This window comes from Archocentrus centrarchus, chromosome 17 (assembly GCF_007364275.1).
Source record: "Archocentrus centrarchus isolate MPI-CPG fArcCen1 chromosome 17, fArcCen1, whole genome shotgun sequence".
NCBI lineage: Eukaryota > Metazoa > Chordata > Actinopteri > Cichliformes > Cichlidae > Archocentrus > Archocentrus centrarchus.
The window spans coordinates 33,069,518-33,084,459 of NC_044362.1; the positions used below are offsets into that span (position 1 = coordinate 33,069,518).

General features: G+C 43.5%; 1 protein-coding gene across 1 annotated transcript in view; it reads right to left on the reverse strand.

Moving 5' to 3' along the window:
- Nucleotides 1–12,898: 12,898 nt before the first annotated feature.
- The window catches only part of kcnq3 (potassium voltage-gated channel, KQT-like subfamily, member 3), a gene marked incomplete at its 5' end in the record, with an annotated part of 71,215 nt that continues 69,171 nt past the window's right edge, over nt 12,899–14,942 (reverse strand). Inside the window, 2 exon segments of the mRNA XM_030752594.1 lie at nt 12,899–13,609; nt 13,611–14,150. Of these exon segments, the coding sequence (XP_030608454.1) occupies nt 13,460–13,609; nt 13,611–14,150 (690 nt within the window).

The following is a 14,942-nucleotide window of genomic DNA, read 5'->3' on the forward strand; positions in this document are numbered from 1 at the left end:
TCCACATGGGTGATTTCTGATGAAAACTTTGATAAATATTTCCCTTCAGATTTAAATTCTCCTGGCTGATAATTATAGTATTTTGAGCGCTCAAAGAAAAGTTTTCCTCGGTTTAGTGATTGCAGCGTTCTAATTCCTTAAACTCTTCCCTCTAATTTACAGTGAATTATTTAATTTTGTTCTAAATCAGTGTTTTATTAGAAACACACACCAAAGCTGGGGCTATTTTTCAAAGTGTCTTCATTTCCTTATAAGAAACAAAACTCCAAACTCTTGAAACAGTTTAATCTTTCAGTAGTCATAATATTCTACCAGCTACAATAAAACCAGTGAACACGTCTCACCTGTAAACTGTGCAGCCCTGCGGAGCCTCCAGCAGCACCCAGCGGGTCACACACCGGCGCTCAGATAAGATTAAACGACACCTGTTTTCTCCCCTCTGAACATCAGCGGCTGGCAGCAGGTCGACAGCTCACTGAGCTCTGGCTGCAGGCCGGGTACTGATCCCAAACCCACACCTGCAGCTGCACTGCAAAAAATATCACACTGCAGGTCAAACGCCGCAGGGCGCCGCACCACACCGCCCCTCAAAGGCAGAGAGCAGGAACTGCAGAATCCTCTGTGTGACCCTAAAGTTCAACTTCATGCTCTTTGATTTTCAGGCTCCACTTTCCCATCGTTTGTGAAGAACATCTGAAGATAAACTCACTCGCTTGGGTCAACAACTGCCCCAAACTCTGAGCGGGCTCCACATGAGAGACATGACCTCCAGACTCATCCCGGCCTCTTCACACTCACCCAGCACGAGCTGAAGGTCACGTCCTGATGAAGCCAACAGACCTGCTGTGAAGATTTTGTTTATTTCTTAAAAATTAAAATCATTTTTGTTCCATTTGGAGTTTTAATCTGAGCCGTTTAAACATTTTAGCCTGTTATTTTCTCTCAGTGCTGCAGAGGTGTTGGAATCCTGAATTAGCCGGGCTAACTTTGCTAACAATGCAAATAATGACTTTAACCTGCAGCGAGAGGCGTGTTCAGTAAACTACAAACATGGCTAACAATAATTCAGACTCACAGATTGAGGCTTAAACCCAAACATGAATCAACAGCTCCATCTGGACCATCTCACAGAACAAAGCTGGACCTTACCTGTGATCCTTACCTGTGAAAGCCACACCTTTCATTCCACCATCTGCATTTCAGAGGATTTTCAGTGCCGTGTTTGTTCATGTCTGTTTCAGGACGCTGCTGTCCAAGCAAACCTGTGGATGACACCTGGCTGAGCCTACAGGGACCGCCCACTTCCTGCTTCCTGTCCTCCTTCCTGTGTGTGATCTGCACTATTCTGTCCTGTCTGATGTCACTGGGTCGTGTGGAGGGGATTTCTTCTTTGTAGCAACGTTTTTGTTTGTTTATGAATTATGGTTTGATTGTCAAAGATGACTCATTTTTATGAAGAAAGAGCCACTAGCTCGATCAGCTGGTACTGGCTAATTGGGCCTGAACTGAACACCATCTAGACTCACTGGTCACTTTATTAGGTACCCCTTGCTGGTACTGGGTTGGACCCCGTGTGGCCTTCAGAATTGCATTAATTCTTGTGTTACAGGACGTGGTCAGCAACAATACTCAGGTAGGCTGTGGTGTTCAAACAATGCTCAGCTGATACTGAGGGGCCCAAAGTGTGCCAAAAACTATCCCCAAACCATTACACCACCATCCTGAACCACTGACAGCAGGCAGGATGGATCTGTGCCTTCATGTTTACACCAAATTCTGATCGAACCATCGTAACGTTACAGCAGAAACTGAGACTCAGACGAGGGAACGTTTTTTTCCAGTCTTCTATTGTGCGGTTTTGGTGAGCCTGTGTGAACTGTACACTCTGTTGCTGGAGCCCCTCTGCTTCAAGGTTCATGTTATACATTCAGAGACGCTCTTCTGCACACCCTGGTTGTAATGACTGAGTTTCTGATGCCTTCAGCAGCTTCTCAAACACTCAGATCAGCTCGTTTGACACCAACAACGTGCCACGTTCACTTAAATCTCCTCCATTCTCCAGGTCATTTTGACCCCGGCTACATGGCTAAATGCACTGAACTGCTTCCTTGTGATTGATTAGCTGCTTGTATTAATGAGCAGTTGAACAGGTATAAAGTGGCTGGTTAGTGTCAGTCCAGTGAGGAGAAGTGAGGCCACACGTGCCTTTGTTTTCATTTAACAGCCGATTCGAGTTCTTTCCATGTATTTGGTCCTTCGGGCCGCTGTGAATGAAGTGCTCACCTGTGGGAACTCAAACTGAGTCAGACTAACAGTCGCCCCACTGAAACAACCCTGGAAATGCCCGAACAGTCAGACACTCATAAAGCTGCTTTTAGTTAATGGCTGCTCTGAATTTTTGTAAAAATGATGTTTATAATAGTTGTTTGTTTATAGTCACAGCAGATAAATTTGCTCTGAATTACAACTCCACCTGATGTGCTTCGAAGGATTTGTTAAGAACAACATTTCTTACAGTGTAGGTAAGTGGCCATAATAAGCCGCTGGAGTGACATACGAGCCACGGGGAAGATCAGTGAATGAGAGGAGTGAAAGCGAGTCTTTAATGACGGGGGATCGGTGGGCACTTTGGCCGCCCTGGCATTCACTTTCAGGCGCAGCAGTCACTGGCAGCGAAGGCAGCGAGGCTGCTCGGGGCCTGGGAACAGCCGCCCCCGGGGAAAAGATCCACAGACTGCAGAATTATGCACCAACAGGAAGGAAATGACACGAGGAAAACACAAGCAGCACATATAGATGCACCGTGCTTTGTTCTTCATCTTCAAACTTTATGTTCTGGGGTGCAAATGTTATAAATGAAGAATAAAAATGAGCAAAGGAAATAAAAATCATCTCCATGTAAAAAAATAATGCTTCACAGAACTGAGCAGTTACAGCTCGAACCTCCAGAACGAACTTAATAAAGTTCATCTGCAGGTTTTCAGCGTTTGGAGAGTTCAGCCTGAAAATAAAAACACACAAAGACACAAAACAAGGACTGAGACACAAAAAAGAAACAAAAGCTCACCGGGATGTGAAAACCCACACACACAATACAGCTAATAACAATCAGAACACAACCACCATAAAAGTGCATTACAACTATGAAGAAACACACTCCTAAAGTCAAATCCATTAAACGAGGCGGATGCGGCTCAGGAGGCAGCGCGGGTCATCTGCTGACGGGAAGGCCGGTGGCTGGAGTCGAGTCATCGGAGCGTGATGTTAGTTATATGAACGAACGGGTGGATGAGACGCGCTGAACGAAGCACTCAGTGCTCACTGAGCGCAGAAAAACAAACTGATCCATTTACTGTAAAACAACCACAAACAGCTGCCGAACAACAAAGCAGACACACAATGACTGCAAATGTGACTGCAGCTAATAAGGGAAACATAAAAAACACAAAGAAATGAACAACAGCTACTACACAAAGACACACACGCCCACTACAAACAGATGCAAAATTACTGCTACACAACTACGATGAGGGACACACAACAACCACAAATGCTAAAAGACGACAAAACTGTGAAAGGTACAAAACAAAATGAGAGCCACACAGTGGGCTTTCAGTTCAATGCTTTATTAATAACTGGTGCAATTGAAAAGACCAAAAAATAAAAAAATCAAGTAAGAATACATTTGCATATTATATCATCAAAACAAAATATTCAAAGTGGTCGAATACAGAATAAGAAATGGTTATTTTTTTTCAAACTGTATGAGAAAACGATGCACAGCTCTGAAGGCCACTAGTGTAAAGTTGTCCAAACTTCCCTTAAATGAAACTTAAGAACAACAGAACTGTTTCTGACCCAGAAAAGCTGCCGTCACCCACCGACACAGAGCTGTCGGCACGTTTGTCTAAACGTGTGTTTTCAGTGCGTATCGCTGCATTTAAGCATCACTCTTCTCATATGCTCCTCTCGTATCCTTCCTGTGGGAGTCAGACAGGAACTGTGCAGGTTCAAGACTCTTATGAAAAGTGGTGAGCAGTGCAGTTTGTGCGATTTACCAGATTTCTTTTTGCTTTTTTTGGTTCAAATTACATTTATGGCAGTTTTACAAGTAGATTCAGTTTGTTTAGAGATGATCACTCTGACTGTTGAAGGAACTGAAAATGAGCTGTGACTGTTAAACACGTCCACGGTGTTTAATGCACCTAAAACCTGCTTTCTGCTTAATGGACACCAGGGGGCGACTCCTCTGTTTGCAAAGGACTTCTGGTTCCATAGAACAATAAAATCTTTGGTGTTATTTTCTAAATTATGTTCATTACTACAGTTACAAAGGAGGATGCTCAAGGGTAAGCTGGTTAGCTCATTGGCTGAGGACTCAGTCCATCGCAGATCGTTAGCCAATGAAATGCAAGTGCAGTTTCATAGTCAGAGTCCACTCGGCTTCAAATACACCACGATGGTGACGGTGAAAATGCTCTTCACTAACCTGTGGGGACCATACGTCCCCACTGGTTAGCTACGTCTGTCTCTTTGTACTTCACGCCGTGGAGATTCGCTAACAGCTTTTTGTTCAAAGATTAAAAATAATAATCAGCGTCTGAAACCCTCATAGAGCCGGTCCCACAGCAAAGTGTAAAAAAAGTCACCAAAAACAATCTGTTCCTGTTCATGGACACAAAATCTCATGACAGTCAGTAATATTTCAATAGGAAGTATTTTAACGAAAACCAAGAAAACAGGGCTTGTGTTTTAATACGAAGCACGGCCTGTTTCTAAACCTGACTCGATAGATTTAATGCCTAAACTTAACCGACATTTTTACTTGATAACACTATTAAAATTGATGCAAGTAGCTCCACCGCAACCTCCAACTGTGGAGGTTTGTCGTCCTTTGAAAGTGTAAAATGTTCATTTTGTGCACAGATGTAAATCAGTAGATTAGAAGCTGTGACTTTCCCACAGACTGCCGTGAGACTGCATCACGTCTCAAACTCGAGTTTTCTGTATGTAAAGGTTTATTCCTCCTGCTTCAGCTGTTTTGGAAAAGTTCTTTTTTTTAGCCACTAAACTTTATTCACTAAGAGATGGATTATCCTCATATTAGCTGGAATTAATGAATTGTACTTATCGGTAAGAAAAACGATGGCGACCTGACGGGTTTGTCGGTCCACCTCTCAGGTACTCGTGTCGTTCTATATTTGAAGATTTTGGAGATCCAGTTTTCAGATCAATCCCAGAGTCACATGCAAAACCTGCTAATTGTGAGGTTTCATCAGGAAAAGAGTAAAAAATTAGGAGGTTGCAAATTTCAGTGTGTGGGCAGCATCTCCTCCTCCATTACTGGTGCTTTTTCCCTGCAGCTGGACCCACAGCTGGAACTATATAAGAAGCATTATCCCCCTTTTTGAAGGGCGGTTTTTGAAGAGAGGAAACATCACCCACCAACTACTGCGCTGGTTTTCTTTCAGTCTTGGCTCCACAGTTCGTGGCTGCTCAGCAGTAGAAAAATACAAGTAAATGCAGCTTTCCACGCGGTTATTACCGACAGCTCTGTGCCGCGCTGTGACAGACGGAGCGAGAAAAGCACGACCAAAATAAAAGAACTGCATTGAAAGAAACATCTGTACTGTAAAAGGCCAAGGCACAAATAATCTGTAGCAATCAAAATGTCCATAAAATTACAGGTTATGCAGAATGTGCCGATCAGTGCATTGCTTGGTATGCAGTTACAGTGAATACAACCTCAACAGAATCATCACAGGAAGTCCCTATTGCCCTCTGAACTACACGGATGCCATAAAGTGCTCCTTTTCATTCAGAATCGATCCACAAACAAACGAGTTCACACACGGAGAGCTGAAATTAAATCAGTGACACACAGTGTAAATGTGCACACACACACACACACACACACGAGGGCAGAAAGGTGCTGGAAAAATACATGTTTTAGGTACACACAGGTTTCAGGTTATGGCTTTGAATGTAGGGAAAGATTCAGGTTCACTCTGTTTTTAAATGAGTGCAATCGTGATCGAATATTTAGTGATACGTGGAGCAGAAGTGCTGCACAGTTTAAAAGGAGTTTTCCTGCTGGACTTTCTCTGATACAGCAAGTAAAGAGTCGAGCCGGTTTATGAAATTATACTGTTCTAAACACAGAGTGTTAAAGGGCCGAGTGTGACACCAAAACTACCAAACGAACAACCACGGCTTAAAACAAAAAGTGCAAACGCCAATTCTCAAATTTAAATAATCCACTCCATCTTCAAACTACCAGGTATTAAATCTATAAAATAATACAGTGGCTCTATTCTGCTCAGATTTTATTCTAGAGCAGTTCTGTGTGATTTAGAGTTCAAAACAATCCTTAATAATCTTATACTGAGCCTTGGAGCAGGATCTCAGGTCATCAGCAGGCTCTTTCAGCTCCTCCCCCTTTAAGACAACTTTCTTCTGATTGGCTGCTCGTCAAACAACTCTTTTGCTGTGCCTTAGATGACCATCTTGGGGACATCTGCTCTCTGTGACATCATAGAGATTCAAGAGTTGAAAAAAAAGCTGCATTTAGGGCAGCAAAGGTTCACAGCTGTACTCGTTATATGAAAATGTGAGTCATGTTTAATATGAACCGACAATAAGAGAGCTAAATAGGTCCACTTTATATGATTTAACATGAAAGTACATTAACCCACCTGTACAGGTACAGATCAGAGTTTGTGTTTTGGAAGTTACTGAAGACACTGAAAAAAAGCAAATCTCAGACAAACATGTGTACAGGATCCCTCTGAGCAGTCCGAACACCCTGCATTAAACGGCCAATCATAATCACCCAAGGGTCACGTCTATCACACGGATTCAGAAAGATAAAAACACAAAGGCATCAGTACAGAAGGGACGGCAGGTTAGTAAACGTCTGACCCCTCCAGTGACCTCGTCAGCTGATTTAAACCTCTTCAGCAGTCCAGGGAAACAAAGTACTGACTCAGGGCAAAGTGATGGAATAAGTCACCAAAGAATAAACATTCAAACACTCCCCAAAAACACCAGCTGTAAGAATTTAACTGCCCTGCGACTGGCGACACGTCCGGGGTGCGCCCTGCCTCTCGGCCTCCGGCAGAGGCTCCAGGCCCCCCCACCCCTGACTTGGATAAGCAGAAGAAAATGGACGGATGAGTTTAACTGTTTTTGTTTCTTACACATGGTGACCAACGGATGATCTTATTCCACCTCTTTCCCGGTTCGCCCCGGACAAACACGGGAGTTTGGCGGCTTCCTGCTCGTGGTGGAGAGGTTTCTCCTGAAGACGTCACCGGAGAAGTAAAAACGTGGACAAAACCTTCACTACAAAACAGCAACACAGCATCACGTTCAGACGCTCCTAACTCACGAGACATAATTTAACTCACTCACATGGATTTATTTAATTTACTGTAAAAAGTAATGCTAGCAACTTGGTTTGAGATACTGAAGATGGCTTTGGTCAGCTCGCACTGGTCTGAACAGGTCACTGAGTCTCAGACTTCATGTTAAAACACTGGCACTGATCAGGGTCTTTATAGTTTCAGAAACAGCTGATGTATTGGCGTAAAGGAAACTAAATGAATCATTTTAGACACAATGACTTGTTAATCTGGACCATCTGTTGTGTATGGTTACCATACACAGTGACATTTTTAATTTTCTGAGTTCCTGAGAACAGCTTCAGGTTTTCTGTGTGCAGTAAATTATGATCTGAAATATTTCCGTGACTGTTAACTGCTTTGCTAGCATCACTTTTCCACAGCGTACTTCAGCGTCTTGGAAGACAATTTTTTTTTCTCTGACAAATTTTTACAAAATAAAAGTTGGTTTTAACAGTAATTTGCCGTGTAAATATAAACGTACCAATGCTGTTACCATGTGGTCATTTCCAGTGAGATATTCGGAAATTGATAGGTGCTGTAAATGTAGAAAGGAAGCCATTGAACTCTGTAACTGGAAGCAGTGTCATGAACTCACACGAGAGTTTCTGTGAATGAAACAAAAGCTCAGGCTTGGATCCATCAAACCTCAACAGAACAAGAAGACTGAACCTAAAACACGACAAAGAAAGCAGAAGTGAAACTCTACAAACTTTCTGTGCAGCTGAAATCATGCTGAACCTGTAAATGAGCCAAAAAAGCACCACGATAACTACAAAACTGCATTTTACAAAAGCAGGACTGCGCTCGGAGCTGGTTTAAGAAAAGATGAAGCACTACGGAAGGAAACGAGCAGACATTCAGAAATCCTGTGTTCAGTGTGAGGTGAAATGAAGTGACGCTGAAACACTAAATAAAGAATGACAACGTGGAGTCATTCTGATGTTTCTTGCTTCAGAGGCACAATGAATGAACGTCTGCAGGGATATATCATTTTTACATCTATATGTGGTGCCATCCGACGCCTGTGTTCATATAATATATAGTTTAATGGCTTTAATTGAAGGATAACAGCAACTCTAACAATACACTGAATAGATAATCGTAAGGGTTTGGTTCACCTCGCTAACACCACAGATGGCAGCTGGATCCACACCAGGCTTCTTCTTCTTCGTCTGCTTTAACCTGCAGATGTTTTATGTTGGGGTGCAGCTGCTCTGACTGCCGTCTGTTAGGAGTCACCTCCACTAACTGGAGTCACTGTCAACTTTGAGCTGTTTGTGTCTTCTGAAGGATTTTTAATGGAATTAACTGAGAAATACTTCAGCTTCCTGCAAAGCGCAGACATCCATGAAGTGTGTCCTTCCAGTTTGGTGAGTGAAATCCTGGTACTTTATTATTCTGTGGATTAGCACTAGGTTAGCCTGTGCATTGCACCTTTACAGTCTGTGAATGCAGCTCGTTAAGGCCTCAGTCACACAGTAGTCACACAGGCCTAGAGGTCAGTGACCCTCTGGTAACTTCCTGTGGTCGCTAAAGGAAAACATGTATCCTCCTACCGGTTGGTTGGTTCCTGGAGATTGCCGACTGTTGCTAACTTAAATCGGTTGTAACAAGGGTGGTGCATCAAAAACCTCGTGATTGTTTTGGCTGCTAGCAGACTGACATGATTACCCATAGTTGGTGTGGGAAATGCCAACTATGTTATCACTTTGAAGGTGAACAGTCTCCACTTTACACAGGTTCATTACTGCTTGATTAGTTGGTGAGTACTCACAGTCACTCAGTCTTTCGTGGAAACTACTGGTGACTGTGACAAGCTGCTAGCAGCTGCACAAAGGTTTTTGTAGAGCATTACATACATTTTTGTGGCCGATTTCACCAAGCCAGCAAATTTCAGCAACCACTCGCCAACCGGACAGGAAACACATTTTTGCCTAGCAAGTGGTGGCCACTAGGGGTCGCCAGTGGGTCTCTAGGCCTGAGTGATTGGGCCCTAAACAATAAACAAACTTTGACCTAGTGTATAAAAACCAATTAAGGCGCAGCTTTAATTGCTCCACAGTTCATTTAAATGTGGCTCTATGGTTTATAAAATCATCTTGAATGTGGTTTTTTTTCCAAGTCCAACCAGAACTAAACAAAACCAAAATTTTATCCAATTACCCACAAAGCTCTGTAACAAAACCGTTACAAATAATGAACGCAAAGGAACTAAGCAAACAGAAGTCCTTTTGATAACTTCATTAGACCTGATTTATGTGACTGCAGGTTTCAACAGTAAAAGTCATCAAAGCAGTGAAGCAGAGTTGAAGCCTGGTGTGGAAGCCCCCCCCCTTCTGTAAATTAACCCTAAAGGTGTCTGAACATGCTATAACTGTGTATTAATAATAATTCATGTGTGTACATACTGTGAGATATTACATTCAGTATCAGCGTTGTTCTAAATCTAAGGTAGTAAATGCAGTTTAGGCCTATACGTGATTGTTTGTAAAGCTTTTTATTTGCAGTAGGTGGTCAGGTCCGGCTTCGTGGTGTTTCGATTTAAAAAAAAAAATACCTGTGAGTCGATAACAGGAAGCTCCGCCTTTCTTTTTTTCAGTATGAGGTTTTCTGTGTTCATAACTGGACATTCGAGTTGCTCACAACGCAGCACTGAACATACAGCAGTTTTAAAGTTGCATTAATTTAAACTAAAGATTAAATTATTAGCTGGACTGCAGAAAAGCTGAATTCAGTTTGCTGATTTCAGGCTGTGCTGTTCTTTGAGCTACAGCATATCGGTGCCGCCTTGGAGTACGTGTTTCATTTTTTTTAGCTACCACACGGGATTTACTGGAGCTCTGCAGCAGAAATTACATCTACAATTTAATGACAATCATTTTGTTTGATTTCCTTATTCAGATTTAAGAAATACAGCTGCAGATTTTCCAGCTGTTTTCATTCCCACAGCACCAAATAACACCGTTGTGTCAAAGCTGTGGGCGCGTCTCAATTACTGTACATAAGGATGTTTAATGCAACATGGCTGTTCTATCCAATCTGCCCTATTTCACAGCAAACGGTTTCTGGTGTGAAGAAGCTCATCTGACCCCAAACAGAGCTTCTTGTAACTGTAACCTTCAGGGTCAGATGGGTTTACCTTGACCCCATCAGACACAGCTTCTTACTGGGTTATGTGGACTCTGAAGGTCTTTAAGCCGCAGTGGTTATCTCGTGGTGGGACACAGACAGCATCTGACAGAACAGCATCATGTAACACTTGGGAATGAGGATGCTTCAGATTTCTCGTGCTTGACTTTGAGGTCACACAGATCATACTGTATTCATTTATTTTAAAAAGGCTTGAACTCAAAAACAGTGACTGTCCCAGTAACCACACTTGATCATGAGTGCACGCCTATTTGATGATTTTACACTGCAGCCACATCTTAAAGAAATAAATCACTGCTAATACTGTAGATTTGCCAGTCTATGGGGAAAAATGCACCAACCAACCATCCAGTATGACCTGAGGGGCGACCAGAAGGAACACAGTTAAAAAACAAAAAGTTAAAGGTCAAATTTACAGAACTGCATTTAGCCTGCTATTGCTCATGTTTGTGGCGTCAGCGTGTCTTTTGTCCTGTCTCTCTCCCCCCTCAGCAGATGACTGCCCCTCCCTGAGATCTGCTGGAGGGTTCTTCCTGTTCGAAGGGAGTTTGTCCTTCCCACTGTTGCCTAATGCTTGTTGTTCATGGGGTGGGGGGTGGTTGACTGTTGGGTTTTCTCTGTAATTATTGGAGGGTCTTTACAACATGAAGTGCCTTGAGGCGACTGTTTGTTGTGATTCAATTAAATTGAACTGAATTAGCCTCACAGGTGTTTTCTAACCTGTAATCAGTCAGTCTGCCTGTTTAAAGGTTGAAAAGTCGTCACTGCGCTGTTTGGTATCATGCTGTGCACCACACTGAACGTGGACCACAGGAGGCTGAGGAGAGAGCTGTCTCAGGAGATCAGATTATTGACAAGCATGTTAAAAGGTAAAGGCTGTAAGACCATGTCCAAGCAGCTTGATGTTCCTGTGACTACAGTTTAAGGTCCACGGGACTGTAGCCAACCATGCAGTCCATTTCAAATGTAATTTCTGCTAACTGCACAACTGGCAATGATCGATTTGAGACACCACAACCTTAAGAGGTTTAGGTTTTAGGTTTTCTGAAGATGTTTCACCTCTCATCCACGAGGTTTCTTCAATTTTAAGTTTTTAAAACCACTACCATGACCTGGATGATTGAGAACACCTACACAGATATACAACGATGATGTTACCAAGGAAGCTAAAGTTAAACGGCTAACTATAACTTGGCTACATTGCATGAATCTGACTTCAGCTTATAAAGAAATCTGAAAATGGATAGCCAACTTAGCAGCAAGATTATCCCCCAAATTAGCTTACCTTATGCACACAGTTTGTCTGTGTTAGCAAGCAAGCTAGCATTAGCAAACATTAGTCAGATCCCCAACACCAAACAAAGGACCCGCCATGGATTTCATTTAATTTCAATGATAATCTGATTATTAATGAAACAGAAAATCAAAGCTGTATGTAAATGTACGAGTGCGCCTGTTCGTTTATCATCTTGAAAATAATTATTTGCGCGATACATTTTTTAAATATACAACATCTGATGCCTTAAAAACATTTGCTTAAAAGGTATAAAAAACTTAATTTATGCTGTATTATTCAAGGGAAATGGACACAACCATCCAAGGAGGATGTGCACAACTTTCTAGTGTCAGAGGTCAAAAAACTTTGTCACATTGGTTCCTGTTTTAAATGCAGTTGCACTGCAGAGACATTTTTCTGGAACAGTAAGTTGTTAGATATACAAACTTAACATGAAGTACATGTTTATATTACTTCAAGACCACAAGTGTGCATACTGGGACAGACCCATAATGCTTCCCTTTACGTAGGAATCCTTTTAGTGTTACTGCTGGAAATTTAAGCCACTATTTTGCATCGATAATATGCTCTGAATAATTCAAGCCGAAGCAGAGCTTCATGATTAAGTTAAAGACGTACAGGTGGTTCATATCCCTGAATTCATGTGCCAACAAAGCAGCAGAGATTTAGTGTTTCAAATTCTGTCAAATTTTCAAGTGAAAAGTCAGTACACACAAAGTGGTGACACATAACTCGAGCACAGTGGCGTGAAAACAAAACGCTGAGACCAGAAAAAAAAAATCTGGTTTCTGGATAGAATTGATCCTCAGAGAGCTCACAGAGCAACGTGAGAACAGCAGAAACGGTGAAACATGACTGCCAGCAACTAGCCAGTGTTTTATTACCAAAGTCCCTCTCTCAGTGCTCTAACACACACACACACACACATGCATGCACACACACACGCACACACACACACACACACACACACACACACACACACACACACACACACACACACACACACACACACACACACACACACAGCAAACAACAAAGAGACAGGAGACTTTTGGTTCCAGGATCACCTTCTAATCATCAACCCCTACAATGGTGCATTATCATGCAAACCATGCAAAAACAATGAAAATGTATTCATATAAAAAAATAAGTGTTAAAAAAATGGCATAGCAAGTATACGTATCCATTCGATCTCTTTTTCCTGTTCCTGATATCCTGAACTTTGCAGTGACTACACTAAAAATCGCATGCGTTACATGCAGTGCGGTTGGCTTTGCAGCAATAAAGCTTTTGGGTGTATATAGTATGTATATTAATGTTCTTTTTTTGTGTGAGCTAAAGAGTGCGCTGTACAGAGTTTTACTTTACAAACGGTCTGTTTCCCCATTTTCTTTTCTGGGCAGTCTCAGTGTCATGGCTCTCTGGCTGGACTGCGGGCAGCATGATGAGATCTGCGGTGGCCTCTGAAGGTCAAAGATCTCGGATAAGACCCACCTTCCCTCCCCACAGGGGTCCACTTTGACCCAGTGGTTTGGGTTTAGAGGCGTGGGTTGAATTTACGATCTTAACTCTGAATGGTGGAGTTCTGTGTGGTATTGGCCTCCTCTCAGGGTGGTGTGGTCCACACGGCGTCGCCAAATCCCTCCCCAGTGGAGGAGAGAGGCAGGGGCCCCCCGCTTGGCGTGAAGGGGTCTGTGTCTGTGTCCGTCTCTCCCTCCGCCAGGTAGCTCGGCCTGGGTCTTGTCCAGCTGGGGTCCCCGGGCGCCAACCCAGCCCCCATTGAAAAGCCCCCCCCCCTCTTCCCCCTCCCGCTCCCCAGAAATGCTGAACCCGCTGGGTGAGCGCTCCAGCTCCTCGTGGTTAACTGACAGCATGGAGAGCGGTGAGTCACACCCCTGCCCCCCTGTGGTCCTACCCAGCCCCACCGACAAGTCCTGCAAGGAGCTGATGGGCAACACTGTGGGACGCTCCGTGTAGGTGGGGATGGTTGCTGGAGGTGGGGGTTGGGGTTGATGAACCGGAGGAGCAATGCCTCCTCCTCCTGCCAACCCCACCCCCTCTCTGCCTCCTCTTCCCCGGCCGTAATAGGGGTTCCCCTTGCTGACAGGCACCTGGTACGACATGTGTGGGAACGCCTCGGCGTAGTTGAGGAAAACCCGTCTGATCTCACCATTCATCGGAGGATTGCAGGTCTCTAAGGTCATGTGGGCAGAGCCGGCAGAGTCCACCTGCAGATGCTCAGTGTGCTGGATGTGCATGTCCACCAGGAAGTCCAACTTCTTCTCCATGTCCTCCACCTGGGACAGAGACACATTTAAACCAGTGGATTGCATAACAGGTAAATGTTCTCTCACTGATCCCCTTGGCCAAAATATGTGATGTAAAGGAGTCAGAGTGCAATGCAAAGCAGGTTTAATAAGCACTTTCGTGAAGGAACTACTACTCATTTAATTAAACAGAAAATCAACACATGCAGCCTCCGCAAGGATTTTCAGATCAGTATATATGAGATATATCCTGTATCATGTAGATTTTTTACTTATAGTTATATGTTTTCATAATGTAACAGGACTGTAGCCAGAAAAAAAAGGATTTCAGCACAGTGCACGCCTGTGTGTGTGTTTTGGGGGGGTTGTCCGGAAAATTCTGAAAAGTATAAAGCGATGCAGTACAAGTGCTGTGTGTACACATAGCACAGCATTAGTGTTGGATTTCAGCTTTCCAGGCTATCTCCAAAAGTTGCCAAAGTCACCGTGGAAAGTCGCTAAATGTGTTGGTTTTTGGGAAATTCCATCCATCCATTCACTTCTGCTAATCCTGTTTAGGGTCACGGGGTGGGGGTGTGGGGGGTGGAGCCTATCCCAGCTGACATAGGGCGAGAGGCAGGGTACACCCTGTACAGGTCGCCAGCCTGTCACAGGGCCAACACAGAGAGACAAACAACATCCACACTCACATTCACACCTTTGGGCAATTTAGAGTGACCAATTAACCTAACCCCAGTAACTGCATGTTTTTGGACTGTGGGAGGAAACTGGAGCATCCGGCGAAAACCCACGCAGACACGGGGAGAACGTGCAAACTCCACA